General features: G+C 44.7%; 1 protein-coding gene and 1 non-coding gene across 3 annotated transcripts in view; one reads left to right on the top strand and one right to left on the bottom strand.

Annotated features, from left to right (window-relative positions):
• Trappc11 (trafficking protein particle complex 11) overlaps positions 1–10405 on the top strand; it is a 62834-nt gene extending 52429 nt beyond the window's left edge. The window contains exon 30 of one of the 2 annotated variants that reach the window (XM_036209413.1): positions 10173–10405. In XM_036209413.1, coding sequence (XP_036065306.1) covers positions 10173–10280 — 108 coding nt within the window. In that variant the 3' untranslated portion in view covers positions 10281–10405. Of the gene's footprint in view, positions 1–20; positions 296–10172 lie in introns of those variants that run through there. The other variant, XM_036209414.1, reaches the window with a different exon arrangement.
• Positions 10406–21015: 10610 nt separating this feature from the next.
• Positions 21016–21148, bottom strand: LOC118569257. Its single transcript, XR_004943046.1, has one exon. It is a non-coding gene; the product is annotated as a small nucleolar RNA SNORA70 (small nucleolar RNA).
• Positions 21149–22920: the final 1772 nt, after the last annotated feature.

Below are 22920 nucleotides of genomic sequence, written 5' to 3'. Positions count from 1 at the left end.
CCTACTTCCTTCCCAACAAGTCCCCCCGTCAGCGAGCTGTTTCTGGGTCCTGCCCACCGGAGGAGACTATCATACCTTCTTGAATAAAAGGGAGTGACCTGCGGTGATGTCCTGCTGCAACTTCTTCAGCATTTTCATCAACCACATTGGGAACTGAGTCACATGCCCAAGGCCCGAAGCACAGGGCGAGAGGGGCTAGTGGCCCTGACCAATGAAACTCACTCTCTCTCTTTGGCTCCCTGTGCTGGTTTGAATAGCCATGGCCTCCATAGACGCACGTGTTTGAATGCTTGGCCCATAGGGCACTATAGGAGGTGTGGCCATGCTGGAGGAAGTGTGTCACTATGGAGGCGGGCTTTGAGGTCTCCTATGCTCAAGCTGTGCCCAGTGTGATACACAGTCTCCTTTTCCTACCTGTGGATCAAGATGTAGAACTCTCAACTCCTCCAGCACCCTGTCTGCTGTCTGCATGCCACCAGCCATGAAGATAATGGACTGAACCTCTGAACTGTAAGCTAACCTCAATTTTCCTTTATAAGAGTTGCTGTGGTCATGGTGTCTCTTCACAGAAATAAAAACCTAACTAAGACATTCGCCCTTTGCTGGAATCCCCAGAACTACTCCATTGTCTGTATTTCATGCCTTTGGAGCCTGTCTCCTCAGTTGATAAGAGAAACAGTCACCTGAGTGGCCAGCTACACACACACACACACACACACACACACACACACACCACATCTTTGGATTGATGGAGGTCCTCGCTGGACAAAAGTTGGCTCCAGCGCATCTGGGTCACACCTATGTACATCATCCAGTCCAGGTTATAATTTCTATGGCTCAGTGAAAGCTACCTGCAAGGTTCTGTGTTCTCATTTTCTCTCCCACAAACCCCAGAGTGAACTTAAACTTTCTCAGTGAAAACAAGGCCCACGGCTGGGATGTCAGAGGTACCTAGAGCCTGGGGATTCCCACATGTGCTGTTCCCTCCTCGAAAGCCATTGAGAAGGACTGTTCTTGACAGCACACACACACAGTATGCCGCACTGTGGACACCCACCTGAGAGCTGCCCTGTCCTTGACTCCTAAACAGCCCACATGTCTGAGGAGACGGCACAGTTTCAGCTGGAAGGGAACGTACATGCTGGGCTCAGTGATGCCAACACTGTCTCCCTGCTCACACTGCACTGGCTTGTCATGGAGCTCTTGGCGTGGCGGATGTTCCTGGGCACCTCATACAGCACTGGTCTCCTGACTGATGTGTCTTTGTCCCAGCAGTCAGAGGACTCCTGGAAATCCTCTAGAGTCCACGCTTACTGGCCAGGCTCCTGAAGCCAAGCTTGAAGGTGGGCAGGGAGACTGCCAGTATTGTCTTGGAATCAGGCTTCCTGATGGCTAGCTGAAGAACCCCGGGGAGAAAGCAAATAAAGAATCTGGGACCCACCAGTTGGGCTATAGAATTGGCTTGGCAGTTAAGAGCATTTGTTGCTCTTGCAAAGGACTCAGGTTCAATTCCCAGCACTGGTATGATGGCTAACAACCATCTGTAACTCCAGCCCCAGGAAATCTGATGTTCTCTTCTGATCTTTGAGGGCACCAGGCATTCCTGTAGTGCACATACACACATGCATACAAAACACCCATGTGCATAAAATAATACAATAAATAAATATAAATAAATAAATAAAAGAATCCAAGACCCGTGAGTCCAGCTCCATTAGCAGCTGGTGACACAGGGTAAATTCTCTCTTCCTTCTCCACTTGCACTTTTAAGAAAGGGTGTGTGTGTGCTCTAGTTAGGGAGGGGAGGGGAGGGGAGATAATCCACAAAAGGGGAAGAGGATAAAATAATAGTAAGGACATCTGAAAAATGTCATTAGGAATCATACTACTAACTACCTAAAATACCTATAATACAGGTAAGTTAGTATCTAAATACCGCATATAGTTTAATGAAAAATTTCCATCTTAACTGATAAAAATACTTCCTGCAAGAGTCAAAGTCTATCTACCAAAAACCCCAACACCAGGCAGAGGAGTCTTCTTTTGAGTTGTCGGGGATGTCCAGGAGACTCCCAAAACATACAGACTGGGGTTTCTTGTTGTCCTTGGTTGCTCTCTGGAGATGAAAGGTAAGTCCCTGTTGAAGACACCATCTACTCTAGACACAGGGCCCAGAGGCCACTGAGGTGGGACTGATCTGAACGTCTCCTCCCTAAGGACCAAGTTTCATGGTACTAGAAGGCACCAAGAAAGCTTCCAAAGGAAGGAAGTAACAACTGTCCTGCCCACCTATGTGGTGATATTTTATTTGTGCTTTAATAAATAAAGCTTGCCTGGATGGAGATCAGAGGGAAAAGCCAGCCACCACACAGAAGTCATGCAATGTTAGCACACGCCTTTAATCCTATCACTTGGCAGGCAGGAGTTCAAGGCCCCACTGGGAACAGAGCCAGGCATGGTGGCACACGCCTTAAGTTCCAATACTAGTTAACCATGGAGGTCGGGGGGCTGTACAGACAGACAGGAAGTGACAGAGCTGGGCAGAAAGAGGAAATGACATGGCTGGACAGAGAGAGCAAATCAGATGGAAGAACAGCGAGGCATATAGATGTGGGTAGACAGGAAGTAACTTGTATTTGGAAGCTGGAGAGTTGGTGAGGTGAGGTTAGCTGTGGCTTTCCCTATTTCCCTGATCTCTCCCAGGCTTTCACCCCTACATCTTGTTGCATGTTTTTTATTTAATAAGACTTTCGAAATTCATCTATACATCTATGATGCTTAGGAACCCCAACTACACCCAGCATGGCCAGATAACCCTCAGTGCAGTGGTGACCTGTGTACCTTGACATTAACTGATAGCGATCCAATTGAGCTAAAAACTGATCAATGAGAGAGAAGCCATGCCTGGCACTGGAAACCTGGCCAACTACAGGGCTACAGAAGTCATGGGTCTTGGAGGAGAATCTATAACCGCCACTTTGCTAAACCAGCTTAATCCCTAAATATTCATCTATTTACCCGCAGATAAGTGTGGTCTTCACCCCTCATCAAGGAAACTTCTCTTTGCAACAGATAGAGATCATTACTATCCCAATGCAGAGTTGTGGAGCCCAGTCCCAGCTTATGTATGTGCAACACATCTTCTTGCATTTAAGGCTCAGGAACCATTGCTGAAGAGAGGGCAGAAAGATTAGAAGACCCCGAGGAACAGGGAGTTTGCAGTGGGATTGTGTCTCCTAGAAATGTCAGAAGCTATACCCATGAAGTCTCACCAGCATGGCTACCTAAAGCTCAGGAGGCCTCAACCCTACACAAATAAGTGCAGGCAACTAAGAAATGCTGAGGGCTGCAGAAACAGTCTTCCCAGGGAACAGCATACCAGTTGGTTACCTAATGGTCAGCCATGAAATCATATCCATGCAAGTAACATTATACAGACTGAACAGAAACACACAGACAGACAGACACACACACACACAATGTGCACGCATACAAATACATATGTAACAATGAAAAAAGAGGCGATGAGTTTGAAAACAAGGAGGGGTCTATCAGGGTGGAAGGAAGGAAGGGAAGAGGGAAATCATGCAATTATATTAAAATCTCAAAAAGAAGAGGAAGGAAGGAAGAAAACAAAAGAGGACAGACAGCCTAGAGATGTGCAAATATTTGCCCTTCTTCCCGCCCTGCCTGCCTGTACTGCCTGGGATTACTATCTCAATACAGCCTTAATGTACTTGCTTTGACTTTGGTCCTGGGTTTTCAGACCTAGGGGAGCAAAGGATAATACCAGACTACCTTGGATTCTTTTCTCAGTTTAAAAGCTTGTAAAAGTCTCTCTCTTTCTAAAATGTGTATTAGCATTTTGTCTGCACACCTCTTTGTTGTCTGTATCAGGTGCATTATTGGACCTATGGAAGCCAGATATTTGGTTATGGGCCACCATGTGAGTGCTCGGAACTGAACTTGCGTCCTATGGAAAAGCAATACTGAGCAGTCTTTAACCACGGAGCAATCTCCCCAGCTCCCCCTCCAAATATTATTTATTTTTATTGTATGAATGTTTTGCCTGCATATCCTCAATGTGTGTGCCAGGTTCCCATGAAGGTCAGAAGAGGGCATTAGATGATAGGAGGCCATGAGCTACCATGTAGGTGCTGGAAATTGAACCTGGGTCCTCTGTAAGAGCAGCTAGTGCTCCTAACCACTGAGCCATCCCCCCCCCCCCCCCCACCCCCCGCTTGTAAAAGGTTTTGACCTTGCTCATTTATTTTCTTATGTTATTTCTAAAAGCCATGCATAGCTATAGTAGAATATTTGGAAAAATGCAGAAGAAATGCAAATAATTACTAAATGATGAAAACCTTGGGCATATTAGAAAGTTTACTTCTGGCTTTTATTCTTTCCAAAAGCTGCTTTACAGGCTGGAGAGGTGGCTCAGCAGTTAAGAGCAGTGGCTGCTCTTCCAGAGGTCCTGAGTTCAATTCCCAGCAACGACATGGTGGCTCACAACTGGTGCCCTCTTCTGGTGTGCAGACGTACATGCAGACAGAACATTGAATACATAATAAAGCTGAAAAAAAAAAAGCTGCTTACTATTATCTGTTTGCTGATTGATTGTTATTCTTTTTGTTTTGTTTCACGGAGTTGAAGGACAAACCCAGGCTAAGCAAGCCCTCTCCTGATGAACTGCTTCTCCAGCCAATGTGTTGTGTTTGTTTCCTACTGTCTTTCACAGCACAAAACAGCTAGATGGATTATTTCAGAACTCTCTCAGGCCCCAGTAGACCATCTGTAGATTTGTGTGTAGACCACTTACATGGGAATAAATATAATGTGAATAATATAAAAGTAATACAAACACATAGGGTAGGAGACCCAAGTGTACTCTAGAAACGGCTAGAACTTCCCGACATCCCCCAACATGCTTTAAAAAACGCCTTGGTCTTTGGTAGATTTTCTGAGCACACATGACGACTGAGCCTCCTCTTCACACTCGGTGGAGCTAATAATAATCTCCCGGGTGATGTGCTGAGAACAATAGGCATAGGAGGGGAGCTGATGAAGCACCACTATAAATACTCACTGAATAAGAACTGTCAGGGGGGCCTCCGTGCAGAGCGACGCTAGGCAGCTGGAGTGAAGGCTGCTAAAATAGGGAAGAGTCGTGTTGGCTGTGGAGGCAACATCAGCACTTTGGGAGACTACCAGTCTCGTGAACGAACCCTGACTTTTCTAGGTGTCTGTTGTTTGACCTTTGGATGCTACTTAAACACTGTGGGCTCCTGTTTTCTCATCTAAAACACGAGGATAATAACAGAAACCTTGATGGTTCTCTCTGCCGTAAATAATACTCTTCCTCTTCTCCTCCCCATTTCCTCTCCTTCTCCTTACCCTCCCTCCTCTACCATCCCACTCTTCCTCTTCCCCCTACTCCTCATCTTCTTGCCTTCCTCCTCCCCTCCCTCTCCCACACCTCTCCTCTTTCTCCAGGGTTCTTCACCCAGCTGTTAGCCCACGAAGGTTCTGGACAGGTTTTGGACAATCGTGATTTTCCTGGGGTCCCTGAGAAAACTCTGTCTCTTACTTGAATGGAAAGCATTGAGAATTATGTAAACATTGTAATCTTAATTTCTGGAGATATTTGCAAAGTTTTCTAACAGCCTTGCCAGGATCGAAAGTTCCCAGAAATATTAGCATTTTCGTATTTAACGTTTTCCCTTGTTTTGAGAATTTCACACGAGTATACAATGAAATTGATTATATCTGCTTTCAGTTCTCCTTCAATGCCCCCTCCTCCCACATAGTCCCTTCAACATGTTTTCCCTTCAACATCATATTTTTGATAACTCAATAAGTCCAGTTACTGCTAGCCATATGGGTATGGGGCCATCTACTGGAGAATCTACTAGTGGCCACATCCTCAAAATAAAGAATGACTCCCTCCCCCAGCAACTATTCATAGCCAACAGCTCCTCAGTAAGGGGTGGAACCCAGAGATCATCTTTCTCTCTGTGCTGGGATTTGGGATGGGTTGATCTTGTGCAGACCTTGTGCAGGCAACCCCAGGAGCTGTAATAACAATTTGTATCTGATGTGGCTTTCACTTGATCCTTTTATGAAGTAGAACAGGAAACAGAGGTCAACAAGAATCAAATGCTACTTGGCAAGCAGAGGCAGGCAGAGATCCGAGTTCAATGACAGCCTGGTCTACAGAGGGAGTTCCAGTCAGGACTATGCAGAGACACCCTGTCTCAAAAAAAAAGAAAGAAAGAAAGAAAAAAGAAAGAGAGAGAGAGAAAGAAAGGAAGGAAGGAAGGAAGAAAATGCTTTCTCTATTTGTAGTTGATAAGGGGCAAAGCTTAAATTATAATTTTATTTGGAAGAAAATGCTTCCTTTGAACTAATAACTTGTTAAAATTGAAAGAAATATTTACATTCTTTCTTTTTTGCTTTTTGTTTGTTGGTTTGTTTTTCAAGACAAGGTTTCTCTATGCAGCCCTGGCTGTCTTGGAACTTGCTCTGTAGACTTGGCTGGCCTCGAACTCACAGGGATCCATCTGCTTCTGTCTCCTGAGTGCTGTGATTAAAGCCACCACTGTCCAGCTTTGAAGGCAATATTTAGATACTCAGCATTTTATGATGCTTGGCTGAATTGTTTAGTTATCTTTGCACGGAAATGGCCTGTCTCTCTCATGTCCCCTTTCCTGCCAATCACACCTTTCTTTTCTGAGCACTCAGCCAGGGAGCAGGGCAAAGAGTGTCCTTCCAGGCTGTAATGCCAGAAAGTTGTCTTTTCCTTTCCTCTGATGGCCACAGTTCACTGATGTTGGAAATTCCATAATTTACTGCTTTGGCTTAAAGCCAGAAGAAGGGATGAAAAGTCGGTTTCTGCCTGGCTTGTACCCGGCACCATCTTGTTTATATTCTCATCAGTCTTACACCTGTCACAAATGAGGGAACGGAGGCTCAGGAAAATTTAGTAAATTTTTCAGGGCCACAAGATCACCAGAAGGGGTTCTAAGTCAACCCAAGTTGGATGACTCCAGATCTGGGATTTATCTATACGAAACGCTAATATTTATGTGAACCTGGCATTGTATCAAGTGTGTCTCCTAATTCATACTTATTCTCAGTGTGAATGAGTGTCACCTGATGAGAGCACTCCACCCATGTCCTGCCTCTTCAATGTCGTGTGCCCCACAGAGATTCAGACTGCATGAGGTCTTTGACTCCATGCTTTTCCCAAGCAAGTTAGTACCACAGACGGCAAACAGGGAAGGATTAGTTCCTGTCAGTCCCTGGCTCCAACTCCTGTAGCACTCAAGCCAATGACTGATGGGAATGTCATAGAAAAGTCAAAACTCGCCGGGTGGTGGTGGAGCACGCCTTTAATCCCAGCACTCAGGAGGCAGAGGCAGGTGGATCTCTGTGAGTTCGAGGCCAGCCTGGTCTACAGATCGAGATCCAGGAAAAGTGCAAAGCTACACAGAGAAATCCTGTCTTGAAAAACAAACAAAACAAAACAAACAAACAAAAAACCAAAAAAAAAAGAAGAAGAAGAAAAGAAAAGTCAAAGCTCCCAGTACCTAATCAAGTGACTCAGAACCATTTGTAACTCCAGTGCCCCCTTCTGGCTTCCATGGGCACCTGCATACACACACACACACACACACACACACACACACACACACCACACACTAAATCTCACACAAATAAAATAAATCTTTAAATATAAATAACCTTTTACTTTTTTCTTTTTTGAGACAGAATCTCTCTATAATGTAGCTCTGGCTGTCCTGGAATTCACCATGTAGACCAGGCTAGCTTCAAACTCATAGAGATCCATATGCCTCTGTCTCCTCAGTGCTGAGATTAAAGGTGTGTAGAACCTTGCCTGGCTATAAATAATTGATGAACAAGTGGTCAAGTTTTACATATATGAGAACTGCATTAAAATGAATTTTTGTATGATTTATTATCAGTAAATGTTTGATTTGTGTATCTATCTACCTAGGTCTCTGTAAAAATTTTTCAGTTAAAAAGGGCATGGAAATGTTCAGAAACTCAATTTCAGTTCTTCCGTGAGAGCTTAAAAATAGATACCATGGGGTTGATAGCGATCAAAAAAATTAAAAATAGGTAAGGTTGTTTGAGCAGAGAAAGACATATGAGACTAAAGACAAATGGAGAGAAATCAGACGGAAGCTTAGACAGAGAAAAAAGATTTTAAAAAATGAACAGAGCTTGGTTGGGTGTGGTAGTGAATTTCTGTAATCCTGGTACTTGGGAAGTAGAGGCTGGAAGACCAAGAGTTTAAGGTCATCATCAACTATGTGGTGAGTGCAAGGCCAGACCGGGCTCCATGTAACCCTGTCTCAAACAACACCAATAACAACAACAACAACAACAACAACAACAACAACAACAACAAAATATCTCTGTGACTGTGTCAATGTCTGACAGTTTGATGTGCAGTGAGAATCTCAGAAAGAGAGAAGACGTGTGTGTGTGTGTGTGTGTGTGTGTGTGTGTGTGTGTGTGTGTTAGGTGTAAATTTGAAGAGGGTTATGACATCTAGATTTCCAAATTTGAAATAAAAACCCCCAACCTATTTCAACTGAATCACTTAAAGAAGCTTAGAAAATCTCAACCAGGATAAATTCAAAGAAAAATACTATTAGACACAGCATTGGCAAAGTGCCAAAACAAAAAAATAAAACAACCAAGAAAAAGGGTGCCTTAGATACAGGTGAACAATGATGGAAAACAACAAAGAAAATAACAGGGAAAAAAGTCTCTAAAGTGCATACAAAAGAAAAAAAAAAAACTGTCAACCTAGAATTACATAATAGTAAAAGTTCTAAATTATCCAAAATGAAGCTCAGAGACCTAAATCAGTGGCAACATGGTGTGGTGGATGGAATGAGAAGGGCCCTTATAGGCTCATGTGTTTGATTATTTGGTCCTTAGTTGGTGCAACTGTTTGGGAAGGATTAGGAGGTGTGGTCTTGTTTGGAGGAGGTGTGTCCCTGGGACTGGACTTTGAGGTTTCAGAAGGATTCCATGGGATTCTCAATGATCTCTGGTTCTGTCTTGTGGTTGTGGATCAAGATGTGAGCCTTCAGCCACTCCTCCAATTGCTGTGCATGCCACAGTCTCTGCCCTGATGGTCATGGATTCTAACCCTCGGGACCTGTGGCTCCAGAATTAAATGCTTTCTTTTGTAAGCTGTAACCGAGACACGTGGGTCTGATTGATTTAAGCTTCACAATGTGTAGTAGAGTATAGGCCAGAGCCAGTCTCTGAGGTCAGCTCATGACTAAGCTCTTGGTTGCCTGAACTTCTTTATTTTCTCCCTGACTCACTTTCTCACTTGTAAAATGAGGAGGATGATAACATCTCCTTGACACGGTTATCACAGAGAGATTAGTGCAGTGTTTAATTTCTAGCCATCTGGGGATTTCCCATCTATCTTTCTATGGAAGGTTGAGCCTTTGTAATCAAAACACCTGAGATTCCAAATGTCTCCAATTTTTGAATTTTTTGAACACTGACAGGAAGCCACAAATGAAAAATTCTACACCATAAAACTATTTAACACATAACATTATTAATATACTATATAAACACTGGTTTCAGGCTGTGTTTATATATGAATGTAACATGAATGATATCATGTATAGACTTGGGCCCTATACCAAAAAGATTTCATTATGCAAAAGCAAATAATCCAAATTGAAAAAAAAAGTGAAATTTGAAACACTTTTGATCTCAAGCATTTAGAATGCACAGCCTATATTTCTTCTTCTTTTTTTTTTTTTTTTAAGATTTATATATTTATTACATATACAGTGTTCTGCCTACATGTATGCCTGCAGGCCAGAAGAGGGCACCAGATCTCATTACAGATGGTTGTGAGCCACCATGCGGTTGCTGGGAATTGAACTCAGGACCTTTGGAAGAGCAGCCAGTGCTCTTAACCTCTGAGCCATCTCTCCAGCCCTGTATTTCATTTTTAGCTTAATTCTGTTATGGCCCAGGAACATACTTTGTGTGTTCCTTTGAGCTATAAAGGCTTATGTAATGATACAGGATTAGTCTGTCTTGATGAATGTTTCTTACTCTTTCTACTTATTTGAAAAGATTACATATTTTGTCTCTGGGTACAGTGTTCCAGACATGTCATCTGGACCCAGCTGATTGATGAGACCATTTACATTCTCCGGAATCTTCCTGCATGTCTTGTACTTCTCCCAATGGCTGATATTGGAGTATGAAAACTCCAAGCACAGCTATGGATTCCCCAAATCTCTCAGCAGTTCAGTTCTGTCGGTTTTTGCTTCCTGTATCACGAGGCTCTGAACTTAAATGCACATGCCTTTACTCATGTTATTGTGTATGAGATGTGACCTGAAAAATAGTCTGCATTAAAAAAAACTTACTGATTTGTTTTGAAGACTTATTTTACTTTTTCTTTATGTGTCTATGCTTACAACTGTGTGTGAGGCTATGTGCACGAGGGTGCAGGTAGGTGGGTATGGATGCCCAGAGGGTTGGATCCCCTGGAGCTGGAAGTACAGTGGCATATCATGAACTGGTCAGCGTCGGTGGGAACCAAACTCTGGTCCTCTGCAAGAACAGTATGCTCTGAACCACTGAGCCACCTTTCAGTCCCCAAATGCAACTTTTAAAATGCCCGAACCAGGAAGAACATTGCAGGAAATAGTTATTTAAAGGTGCCAGTGAATGAGAGTCTTGTGTGACCAGTGAATGAAAGACAAACATTACAGTGCAGAGAATAACCAAGGAGTCACACAGTTCATGATGTTTTTAGTGTGCTGACCTCTTACCTGAAGAATCCACAAGGCAGAGAAGCAATCATCAGTATCATTGGCTCTATGGACACAGTTTGAGAAAATTTCTTCTTTAGGCTCCAGTGTGCCTATAGGAAGCAGCCAGTTTGCTGGGTTCAGTTTCTTATCCCAACACTCACTTGCTAAGTGGACCTCAACATTTTTCTTTTTCTGCCTCATTTTTTCCCCTCCATCTGTTACCAAAGAGCTTCAAAACACACTCTGATAATAACACCCACCATAGAGGGTCATCGTAAGGATTAAGTGAGTTGACCCAGGAAGGAGGGTGTTTAACACATGGTAATCATTCAACAAACAAAGCCCATTCTGAAAGCAACTGCCTGCACTAATTGAACAAAACAGGCAAAAAAAGTCCTTGTATTGGTTTCCAAGTCAAAGCTCAGTACCACAAACCGGGTAAGATGTAAACAAAGAAGGTCATTTGGCCATGGTTCTGGAGGCTAGAAGGCTGAAGTCAAGTTTTTGTGCTGGGCCACACTCCCTCTGATGTTCTAGGGAAGGGTCTTTCCTCACCAAGTTCTCTGGAAGCCATGATCTTGACCTGGTCTCCACAAATGTCTGTTGTAGAATATTATCTTAAGGTGTGTTACTTTTGTTTATGTTGCATTTGTTTAACTCTGTGAAGCTGTGTTACTGTGTCTGCCTAAAACACCTGATGGTCTAATAAAGAGCTGAATGGCCAATAGCAAGGCAGGAGAAAGGACAGGTGGGGCTGGCAGGCAGAGAGAATAAATAGAGGGAGAAATCTGGGAGGATTGGAAGAGAAGGGGGAGGTCACTAGGGGCCAGCCACCCAGCTACACAGCCAGAGTAAGGGCGGAAAGTAAGATTTACAGAAGCAAGAAAAGGAAAAAGCCCAGAAGCGAAAGGTAGATGGGATAATTTTAAGTTAAGTAGAAACAAGCCAAGCTAAGGCCTGGCATTTATAATTAAGAATAAGCCTTCATGTGCGATTTATTTGGGAGCTGGGTGGCAGGCCTCTCAAAAGAGTAAAGAGCAATAAAACAATGAACAATAAATGCCTACCTGTTTGTCCTGGTCTCTCTTAGAGTATTTTACTAATATCCTAATTTCAGCCCCATTAACAGACCCCTTTTCTGATCCCTACGTCCACACTTGCCAGACAGGTGAACTGTGGTTGAGTGGGGTGTGACTGTTAGTCCGACCATGTGTGGAAGCTCAGGTGATGATGGAAAGAACAGTTCTAGTATTACTGAGCCTCCGACTCCCAAGAGCACTAACCTCTCTCTGGCCCTGTTCTGCCAGGATTCAGCAAAGGGGAAGTCACAAGTTTAAACTCCCAGCCAGGGGAGAGCCAAATGTGTAAGTGCAGATTTTCCTAGACACTAACGTGAAGACTGGGTGCCAACCTCCTAGTGTCCTGCAGTCTTTTCTTCCGAGGAGAAGGCGGGGCAGGGCCATTTTCCTCGAGTGTCTTTTTAGACACATTGCCATCAAACTCCATTTCGCACCTCTAGGCCCAGTGCTGGTAAAAATTATAATTCCGCCTTCGTACCTTCCATTTGATGGAAAGATCCTTCCTAGGGGGTGTTTCCTTTCTGCTCCAGATCTTCCTTGGAGACCTTTCTTTCCAGTTGAACTGGAAGCTCCAGAACATTTGATTTCTGAAGACATCTACTCTGTCCTTTGTTCTGTGTCCCCCCAAAAAGAGCAGGATACTGATTTCACAGGATTGTGGAATTTCCAGTAGAGAAAAGAAGATGGGAAAGAGCTGGAAGGGAATACACGTATACTCATGCACATGTGTGGGTACAAGTACGTGCACGCATACATAGACATCTGTTGTATAGCAATTTCTTCCCAGATAAACCTTCACCTTGGAAGCAAGCTTGTTGAGAAGCTGTATGTTAAAAGGCAGATAAAGCATCCAGGTTTTCTAAGAGGAGATGAGGCATTCCATCCTGCAGGAACCATAGTGGTCTACACACCAGTCTCTTCCCGTCCCAAGCATCTGTAAACCAGAAGGACTGTTGAGGGACACGCTCAGACTAGCTGAGCTGCTTAGATGGGAGACCTACCAAATGGTCTGGAAGCAGCTGAGACCAGCTAAGCTGCCTGGAAGAGGCTCAGGCCAGCTGAGCTACCTGGACAGGACACCCTCCACCCTGCTGAGCTGCCTGCAGGTTGTGCAGTGTGTGCTCTGGGTTTCTAGCTCTCAGGAGCTGTCTGTCACCCATGCTGGGGCGGGCTGTGGTGATGCAGCTATCTTTCAGTCATTTCTGCGGCTGTAAGTCACCCCTCATCTTCAGTTCTGTAAGTAGCCCCAATAAAACATCTTTGGTTCCTTGAGGTGGATGTTGTTGGTATCTGTACTTTGTCTTTGGCTCCTTATCTGGTGTGAGCCAGGATTTGTTCGTGTCTCCCTAGGAACAGTATTCCACAACATACAGATGCTCAGAAGTACATATGATATCCTGCAGAGGTACTTGGGAAGAAGTACGTATGATATCCTGCAGAGGTACTTGGGAAGAAGTACATATGATATCCTGCAGAGGTACTTGGGAAGAGTGCCCCAGTTGCTCCGCATCAAAGCTTCTCTCCATCCTGGGACTGGCTCAGTGAAGAATCCACAGCTGGAAGTGTCTTATCTCTCTGGTTCAGTGAGCTTAACTCAAGACTGCGTTATACCAGAAGGGCTTATCTTCCTCAGGAACATTTGCTATGAGACTTTACTGTTTACTTACGAGGCTGAAAGTCTCTTTGGAGTCTTATAACTTCTGTTTTATATGGATTTTTATTTTGAGATACTTTATATAGAGTTCTGTGCGTTTGCAAGAAACATGTTCACTACATTGACTTCAGATGGTCACTTCCTAGCGACTTGCTTGCTATGGGTGTGGCCAGCACACAATGGCGAACGGATGTTTAAATAGCTGCTGGTTGTGCTTCACGAGAGGTCTCCTGAGGGAAATGAAATTTAGCAACAATTTTTTTTTAAATTATGAATGACACTTTATTCAGTCATTTTCTTTACAACTCTTTCTAAGCTGGCCCAACTCTGTAAGGATGAGCCAAGCTCAGCTCGAGTGCCCAGATCTGGAAGACCAATGGTGAGAAGCCGGACCAGTCCGGCATCTCTCAGGTGCAGCTCGAGCTGGAGATGAACTCAGAACTCAAGGCGCAGCTGCGGGAACTCAACCTGTCCACGGCCAAGGAAACTGAAGTTGATGGTGGTGGCTGGAACTCTTCCATGGTGTGGTTCTGGGGATCGAACCCAGACTGTGAGCGGGGTAGCCAGCACCTTTACCCACTAAACAACCATCTCACTAGCCATCTGCTTCTCATTTTTGAGGGGTTTCCTTTTAGTTTTACTATTTACCATACAACAAACAATCTCATTTTGTCCTGCAGTTGTTAACACGGTAAAATCTAATTTGTAAGGTTCTAATGTTTCTTCTTTAAACCGGTCAGGAGTCCGAGCTGAGGCTGAGGCTGAGGCTGAGGAGAGAGATCCTGAGGGTGAGGCCTTGTTTTATCTTTTCTTCTTTCTTAGAAAATATTTTCAGACGGGCTCTCTCACTATAGCCCAGCCTCACTTCCAATTAGTCATCCTCCTGCCTCGAGCTCTCAAGTGCTGGGATTACAAGTGTGGGCCCCCACACCTGGCCCAGCAGCTCCTTCCTGAAGGCCGTTGCTGACCTGGGCACCACAGCACAAAAGAAGCCCCACCCTTACCTTGTCCGTCCTTCTTTCTCTAGACTTCGGACAGGCAAGAATGCTGCCTCAGGGCAGCCATGTTGCAAAGTAGACAGCCTGCTGTCGGGAACCCCAAATATTTGGAATTTGAAGTTGCTTGGACACCAGAAATGAAACGCTTCAAGAAACTCAACTTTTGGGGCAAGCTGGCTCAGCTTAGCTCCTCTGAAGTGTATTTGATGAGTGCCTCGCTCAAGTTGACCTGTCCCGGGGTCGACGACGGAGAGAGACGGTCCTTGGTACTCTTCTTCTTTTGATGTGATAAAAATTCCCTCCGCCAGCTGAGCATGCTCTGTGGGATTAGAGCAGGTTTCGCTGTGGGAAAAGAGACGTGTGAGGGCAAGGCCCTCGGGGGCCGTTCTTGATGCTGTGACGGAAGCTAGAGCTGAAAGCTACAGCAAGTTCAAAATACATATTTAACCAGCAGAGGGTGAGGGATCGTGTCCTGGATTCTGTCAGGCATGCACGCAGCCTCCTGTCACGCAAGGCAGAGGGGGTGGTGAGCTAAGGGCTCCAAGCCCTCCTGCAGGGAGGCCGGCCTCTCAGAAGCCCGACTCAACCAAGAGAGTAAAATTCTAGAATTCGGAGGAAAGTTGCAAAGGAGGAGATTTGGCTGAACCGTTCAAGTTTTCTCCTCCATGAGCTGATAGAAAACCGGTGAGCAGTGACAAAAGAGGTTTTGTTGCAGAGAGGCGTGAGTAGGGTGAATGATCAGAAGTGTGGGTGGGGATCGCCCTGTTGTGGAGGGGAGCTAGCTAGCGTCGGGAGATGAGGAAGGAGGACGGTAGTTGAGAAAGCTTGAATTGCTGGGCAGTCTAGGCTGGAACCTGCAGGTGCCGGGGTCAGGGGAAGCAGCTAGAACAGAGTCAAGTGCACACTCTGGTGAAATCACACGGCTTTCCTTACCTTTCTTCCCTCGTGTTTCAAGAGGGGAAAATTGGGTGACGGTAACTAACACTGAGTGGACCTACCCCCCCCACCCCCCCCAAAAAAAATCTAAAACAAAGGAAACACCAGAAGGCAGCCTCAAGAGATGTTCTAGTCGGCTTCCTGTGGCTGGGATGAAACCATTCTGACCAAAGCGATCTGGGGAGGAAAGGGTTCATTCGGCTCTCGCTTCCCTCACTGAAGGAAGTGTCAGGGAAGGAATTTAAGGCAACAGCTTGAAGTAGAAACCGGACCTAGCTGGCTCCCAGGCTCACTCACTGGCTCATGTTCAGTTAGCTTTCTTATATTGCCCAGGCTCACCTGCCTAGGGATGGTGCCACCCACAGTGGGCTGACTTAGGGATGGCCAATCAAGTCAACCCCTCAGACCAATCTGATCTGGGTGCATTCCTCGGCTGAGCTTCCCTCTTCCCAGGTCACACAAGGTTATAAAACTAACCAACCTAGAGACAGGGTAGATGGCATTAGATGACTTCAGGCCTTAAATTTGGTACTCCATATATTTTTCTATGTCTTCCCCTCTGCCTCAGGTGACTTCAACAGCTGCCCCAGATTGTTCTGAATCTAACTCTCTAAATCTAGAATAATAAACCAGGAGAGACAAAGGAGAGAAAAGAGGTAAAAAGATCAGGCCAGACCTGAGTCTTTTAGGAAAACACTGATCTTTGTATAGGCAAAATGGAATCATTCTATTATCAACTCACCAGATTCCAAGGAAAGTATAGAACTCACCAATGTATGATAAAGCCTGGAAAGTGGCTAAGTGGACGAAGCCAGTCACAAAAACCACATAAGGCCTTGTACATGGAATGGCCAGAATGGGAAAGTATAGAAAGAAAGTAAATTAATTGTAATCCAAAATAACAGATGGAAGGAGCTGTGTCCTAAGGTAATAGCAAGGCAGCTTCCTTTTGGGGTTAGAGGAATGACTGAAAATTAGGCTGTGACTTGAGTGTGAAGGCCTTTGAATAAAGAGCCATGGGTTACTTAAGAAGTGGGGCACTTACTGAGAAATGTGCCATTAGATGTCTCATCATTGAACAAATATCATGACATATACCTTCACAAAGACAGCTACGATATCCCCACTTGATTCAATCTTACATTATATTGAGTATTATGTTAATATCCATATCAATGCCTTACATGGACTTCCTTATTAATCAAAAACTTCATTCTGTGGGGAATGATTGCGCTAAAACTTAGTGATTTGCACATAAGAATTTTATGACACATGGGAACGTGTGTAAATTTGTTTAAAAACAAGATGAAAGTTAAAATTGAAATTTAGGTAAATCACGAACAAAAATTTAATAACTGCATCTCTTATAAAAAATTGTAACACATTTGAAATAAGAATGTATTAATTATTAAATTGAAATATAAATTTTAACAAATGCCTCAACTTTAAAATCATATATATATATATGATTTTGAAATAAAAAAAAAAACTTATTTTCCACCCAAGAAGTTTATATATAAATATATATGTTTATAAACATATAAACATATTTGTATATTAGTATTCAATGACTAATCACTCTTAAAGAAGCATTCAGGTGGCCCACGGTATTGTTAGATTCACAAGGGCTTTTTGGTTGATACCTTCGAGAGCGGGAGCATTTCTGGAGACAGGAGCAGAGGAAACCTTAGAGGTAGTATACCTATATCCTTCCTCCTCTAGTGCTGGCTCCTGGGTCTGCTGCTATGTCAACAGAACTAGCCTGCAAACGGAGCCCAAATTTTCCTAACACACAAAGTTAGGGGAATTGGGGCCATAAACGACAAAGTCACGAACTCACGGGAGCATGTTAGCACAGAGTCGCTGGGGAGAGAGATGGGCTCACTGCTGCCCACGGGACGAATTCCAAAGGAGAGATAACAACGGCCAGGGGACAGGGAACTTTGCGCTTGGATGGCTAAGTGAGGCAGCTAGAATCGCTCATTAATATTAACCACACCGTGCAGACCTTATGAGGAGAGAATATTTGAAAATCGCCAATGGCACACAAAGCAGGGATGTATGACCTGTGCCTTTCACGCTCACAATGAGAGTAAGACCAACGCCACAAAGGCTAAATTTCTTTGATACAGGTGCAAAAAGAACCAGTTTATTTCTCCATCTTTTTTTTTTTTCCTGAGATAGGGTTTCATCATGTAGCTCTGACCATTCTGGATCTTGACCAGGCTGGTCTTGAACTCACAGAGATTTGCCTGCTTCTGCCTCTCAAGTGCTAGGATTAAAGGTATATGCCACTACACCAGACTTCCACTAATTCTCAAAGACTGAATGCATTTGAAATCACTATTGCCCTTTCCTATCTCCATTCATTCTATGTGAGAAGCTGTCTCCTTGCTGATTATAGTTTGAACATAGCCTCCTTAGGTTTAGATTGGCCCTATCAAATAAGAAAACCACAAGAGGCTGGAGAGCTGGCTTAGTGGTTAAAAGTACTCATTGCTTGGAGAGAGGTCTTGGGTTCAGTCCCCAGCACCCACATGGTAGTTCACAACTCCAGTTCCAGGAGATCCAATGACCTCTTTGGACTTCCATGGGCAAGATTTCCACTTTCCAGGTGGTACACATACATACAGTCAAACGAAACATTAAAACAGACGTGTTTTGTTTGTTTGGTTTTGGTTTTGGGTTTTTTGACACAGCAGTTCTCTGTGTGACAGTGCTGGCTGTTCTGGAACTTGCTCTGTAGACCAGGCTGGCCTCATACTCACAAAGATCCTCCTGCCTCTGCCTCCTGAGTGTTGAGATTAAAGGTGTGCGCCACCACCTCCTAGCTAAAATAGACAAGTCTTAAAAAAAGTAAACCAGCATTTTATTACACCAATCATGGCAAACACATCTTCACACAGGGTGCAAATATCCCACAACATTTCCCCCCTTTTGTCTAAATAAAAAGGAAAGGTTTTAAGTCTAACATAGCAAAACTATCTACGGTAAAGACAACTATCAGGGAAAATATGCAGCAAGAGTTGAAGGCAGCTGGTCCTGTTGGCCTGCCACCAGGAAGCCGAGAGAGATGAATGCTGTGCTCCTCTTACTTCTTTTCCTTAAGCCCAGGATGGTGCTGCTGTATTCAGGGTGGGTCTTCCCTCCTCAGCTCTCCACAAATGCCCTCAAAGGTGTCTCCTGGGTGATTCTAAATCCAGTCAAGTTGACAAGGGAGATTGACCATCCCATCTCATACACTATACTTTTTTCTTTTTATTAGTGGAAATGAGGTCATCACTGCCTATAAAATCAGGTCAAGGAACCAATTTGTACAGCCTAAAAATGATTCAGACAGGTAGCAACATTGCACAGTGGAAGCATGCTGGGTCCATAAAAATAGGGTTCAGACAACACGTCTTCTAGAACTAGTTCTGGTCCTGAATTCTGTAGAAATCAAGGTTCAGTCAGAGAAGGTGTAGGAGAAGTAGAATAGGGATTAGTTTAGGGAGCAGCTTTTGTCCAGTTGCGGACGCTGACCCTCTACCTGACAATAAAGCATCTATAGGTTACCTGGATCAGGATGGGAAGGAAAGCTAGCTATGAGATTGGGTCAACAAAGGCAGACTGACCTATGAGAACAAAACGGAGCCTATGTCTGATGTCTACCTCACTGCATCTAACCCTCACACCATAGGTCACTGTAACAGCTGGATGGATATCCTCATGGAGTTATACATGGGTCTGGCCTGGAACTCAGAGTGGAAGAGATTTGGTAAGGACTAGGGAAGCACCAGGTTGGCTGCTAGTCCAGGCCATGGGGTGTGCCAGAGGGTCAGCGATGACATCAACTGGCATGCTGCCTGAAGCCCACACTGGCCTGGGAGCATGCAGGTATGTGGCCTGGGAGCATGCAGGTATGTGGCCTGGGAGCATGCAGGTATGTGGCCTGGGAGCATGCAGGTATGTGACCTGGGAGCATGCAGGTATGGCTGAATCTCTGCTTTTTTCTTCCAAACTTACATGTGGTCAACTTTAACCCAGTAACATATGGGAAAGACAGCGGTGGGGATGCAGTTCCAGGCTAACCAGGCTGTGTAGTACAAAGTCACTATAACAGCAAAGGATCTCCATTATCACAGAATTCACATGACAGTGAGGAACTAAACAATAAGGAACAAACAAATGAATAAATAAGTAAGTAAACAAATGTGTCTGTGGGCATTTCTCATGACAGCCTTCTGAGATATGCATTTGTAATACCCCCATTTTACAGATGAGGAAAGTAAGGTAGAAATAGACTATGTATGTGCCCTAGGTCCCAGGAAACGGAGAAGCCAACCCCTGGACATAGGCAGGTTGCAGTCTAAGCCCTTGACGTTAACTGCTACTTGTTAATTCTGCATAAGGCCTTTCTCAAACACTCAAACATGGGGTGATAGAACAGATTTTAATAGTTTATTGCATTTGCCCACTTTTGTCTATTTTTTTTCTTTCTAGACTGGATGTGAGATTTATTCCTGAACATGGTAGAATGTGGGACTCAGCATAATGAAAGCCCTCAGGAGTGCACAGCTCACCACTTGCCCAGGGGACATAACTGGGGGTGTTTGATTGAAGGCCGACTGTTGTGCAATGTTAGCTGGGGATGTACTGCATTTGTTTATGCTGTGGGACATTTGTTTATTGATGCAAAGATGTGTCGCATTCTTTTATGTTACATTTGTTTAACCGCTCTGTGATTCTGTGTTACTTTGTCTATCTAAAACACCTGATGGTCTAATAAAGAGCTGACTGGCCAATGGTGAGGCAGGAGAAAGGATAGGTGGGGCTGCCAGGTGGAGAGAATAAATAGGAGGAGAAATCTGGGAAGAGACGATTGAGAAGGAGAAAAAGGAGGAGAGGAGGATGCCAGTGGCCAGCTACCTAGCCACACAGCCAGTAAAGGAGTACGAAGTAAAGAAAGGTATATAGAATAGAGAAAGATAAAAGCCTAGAGGCAAAAGGTAGATGGGATAATTAAGAAAAACTGGCTAGAAACAAGCCAAGCTAAGGCCCAGCATTCATAAGAAAGAACAAGCCTCCATGTGTTTATTTGGGAGCTGGGTGGTGGGCCCCCGAAGGGCAAAGAGTTAAAACAACAACAACAACAACAACAACAACAACAACAGCCTTCAGGGATGTACTGCTTCTCAGCTTCCAGTCTTCAAACTCATCTACATCAAACTTGTTGAAGGCTCACTTCTTTGAGATGTGGGTCTTCTGGTGGCCAGATAAATCCAACTTGGCTCTATGCTGGGCCTCCATCATGTGTGTGTGTGCCTGTCTGCAGTTTGGTGCAGATGGACAAGATGACCTGGCCAGTGTGAAACATGACCACCATGACCACCATGACCACCATGACCACCATGACCACCATGACCACCATGACCACCACGCTCCAGAGCTTCCCAGAGGCATCCGAACACCTTTCTGGAGCCTAGATTGGGAAGAGCACTGAAAAAAAAAAGAAATGAATATTTCTACCAGAATTGTGTTTCCAAGGCCTTTAGTGCAACCCCTACAAGCAACAGGCTGCATGCACTACCAAGAAGATGGCTGTTTGCCACCATTGTGCACAGGCACTTGTGAGGGAAGGACCTTGTTCCACTTAATAGGCTGTGGAGTCACTCTTGTCTTGTAGCAGTGTTATTCATTATTCTTTTTTTGTTTTTGTTTTTTTCCATTTTTGACATGGTCTCATGTCTTCCAGTCTCTTTACGTAGCCAAGGGTGGCTTTGAACTTCTGGTCCTTCTGCCTCTACCTCCTAAGTGCTGGACTTACAGGCATGTGTGCTACCACACCTGCCAGTTGTGCTTATTTCTAAAGATCCTCTCTAACTAGACAACAAACTCTTGGGTACCGAAATTACACATTCTCTGTAGGTGCTGCTGAGGGTGATGCACACTTACCTGCACCTTGGAAATTCGCCTTGTGCTGATTACTGCCTTTGACCCTCAGAGTGAGGTGAGTTCCTCATGTGGTCTCCGTGGCTGAGCAGCGCTAATCCTGAGAGAGCTTCTTTCTCGAAATGTTTTTGTCAAGCCTTTGAAAGGCAGTCAGTCAGAGCTCCGGCAAAGAGCTTTGCTCTGATGTCCTGCTAACCACATATCCCAGACAAGTCAGGGCATGGGAGCCTCAGAGGAAGAAAGAGGGGTCACCCTCTGAAGGAGGGCAGGCGGGGCTCACCTTTAGATTTTCTGTGAAGAAAGTCATTCCATAGGATTATTAAGCAAATTCCAGCAGCTCATTTAGCCCACTGGAAGGTGGGAGAGCGTCAGGCCTCAGACATGAGGCCTGTGAGTTTGCAGGCCCCAGAATGAAAAAGCCTTTGTTGACTTTTATTTAGATTCATTTAATGTCTAACCCACAGAAGTCGGAAGGTAAGACATGACCCTGAGGAAGGCGGCTCCACCAGCCCCAGCTGCTTCATGAGTGGGGGCTCGGCTTCCTTCCCACCCCCCTTTTAAAACCCCATCACAGTTGGAGCAGCAGTGTTTTCCTCACGTCTGAGGGGAAGGGAGTGGCCGCTTCCGGAAGGATAGTATTTATAGTTTTAGACTGAAATATGTGTTTACAATGGTTTTCTCAGAAAACACACTTTAAAAAAGTATTTTGAACACAAAGATACATCTTAAACCATAGCTGATTTCACTTCTACAAGGAGGAAAGGGGTGAACAATTTTGCTTTATTTCAATGGTGAAACAATTTTTTTTTAAAAGCTTCTTGATTTTAGAGTATGCACCTTCTGCTTTCGTGTGTGTGTGTGTGTGTGTGTGTGTGTGTGTGTGTGGTGTGGTGTGTTGAGCTTGCCGGTATGTACATGTGTGGAGGCCAGCCAGCCAGAACTTTGAGAATCATCTTCTGCCTTGCTCCACAGCACTTTAGGAGACAGGGCCTTCCTGAATCTGCAGCTTGCCTTTAGACCTGACTGGCTGGTCAGCAGGCTGCTGGGATCGGCTTGCGATTCCTTCCTCAGTGTTGGGGTTACCAGCATGTATCACTATGCCTGCTTTTATGCGGGTGCTGGGAATCCATACTCAGTCCCTCATGCTCGTACAGAAAACCCACCGAGCCATGCCCCCAGCCCACGAGGCTTCCTGTAGGCACCCATGTCAGCAGAACTCAATAGTGTTTCTGTTTCTCCCTTTGGAGTGTCAGGGCCCAACCTAGGTAGAGACAATGAGTCTGAAAGGATGGAGTGGGGGTGGGAAATCAGGGTAGGGTGGGGTGGGGAGGAGAGATGAGGAGAATAACTCAGATCACATTGTTTGGTCCCAGTGTATGGGGCCTCACCTCTCAAGTGATTCCTGGAGTCACCCGGCCCAGTGTCATTGTGCACCAGGACTAGCTAGGAACCTACGTACTTACTTAACTTGCAGCCCCGGTGAGCTG

Source organism: Onychomys torridus, chromosome 17 (genome assembly GCF_903995425.1).
Source record: "Onychomys torridus chromosome 17, mOncTor1.1, whole genome shotgun sequence".
Lineage (NCBI taxonomy): Eukaryota > Metazoa > Chordata > Mammalia > Rodentia > Cricetidae > Onychomys > Onychomys torridus.
This window is presented reverse-complemented; position numbering and strand designations above follow the sequence as displayed.